This window comes from Eurypyga helias, unplaced genomic scaffold, assembly GCF_000690775.1.
Source record: "Eurypyga helias isolate BGI_N326 unplaced genomic scaffold, ASM69077v1 scaffold22369, whole genome shotgun sequence".
NCBI classification, from domain to species: Eukaryota; Metazoa; Chordata; class Aves; order Eurypygiformes; family Eurypygidae; genus Eurypyga; species Eurypyga helias.
In genome coordinates this window covers 1-632 of record NW_010270397.1, presented here as the reverse complement: position 1 = coordinate 632, position 632 = coordinate 1, and the positions used below count along the sequence as shown (strand labels likewise).

At 58.2% G+C, this 632-nt stretch overlaps 1 protein-coding gene across 1 annotated transcript in view; it reads left to right on the top strand.

Annotated features, from left to right (window-relative positions):
* LOC104514687 (carbonic anhydrase 15-like) overlaps positions 1–214 on the top strand; it is a gene marked incomplete at both ends in the record, with an annotated part of 2,053 nt that extends 1,839 nt beyond the window's left edge. The window contains one exon of the mRNA XM_010158435.1: positions 37–214. Coding sequence (XP_010156737.1) covers positions 37–214 — 178 coding nt within the window. The remainder of the gene's footprint in view (positions 1–36) is intronic.
* Positions 215–632: the final 418 nt, after the last annotated feature.

Here is a 632-nt window from a genome sequence, read left to right as displayed (position 1 = left end):
CCCCGCCATGTCCCCAGGACATTTCTCTCCCTGCAGGAGACTCCGTGGATTTGGCCTCCACCTTCCGCCTGGGCACCCTGCTGCCGCGTGCCAGCCGGCTCTCTGGGTACTACCGCTACCAGGGCTCCATCACCACCCCCGACTGCAGCGAGGCTGTTGTCGAGGAGCCGGTGGAGATCGGCCGGGAGCAGGTACTGGCATACACAGCCCTGCGGTCCAGCACACAAAGGGCCGGACCCCCTGGGTGGCCCCTCTCCTCGCCCTTCCTGACCCCTAAGCAAGAGCACAGGGAAAGTCATCTCTGTAATAATGCTCCCGGCAACTTGGCAATTAATTAATTTTATGAGGATTAAGTATCAGAGCCATGGCCACCTGCCAGCGGGGAGAAATCCCATCCATAGTGCTCTCCCACCCAGCCCTGGTATTCAGAAAGCAAACTAGGAGTGAACCCACTGGAGCTCAGAAGCAGCTCCAAGGAGGTGGGTGGATGGAGGGAGGGAGGGAGGGAGTTCTCCTCTGCTCAAGCATCTTAGCAGACGTATTTCCTCAGGGGTGTCGTGGGCCAGCTGCTCTTTAAGTGCTCAGCACAGGCAGTGGAACACACTTAGCTCCTTTAAAAATCACGAGCTGAT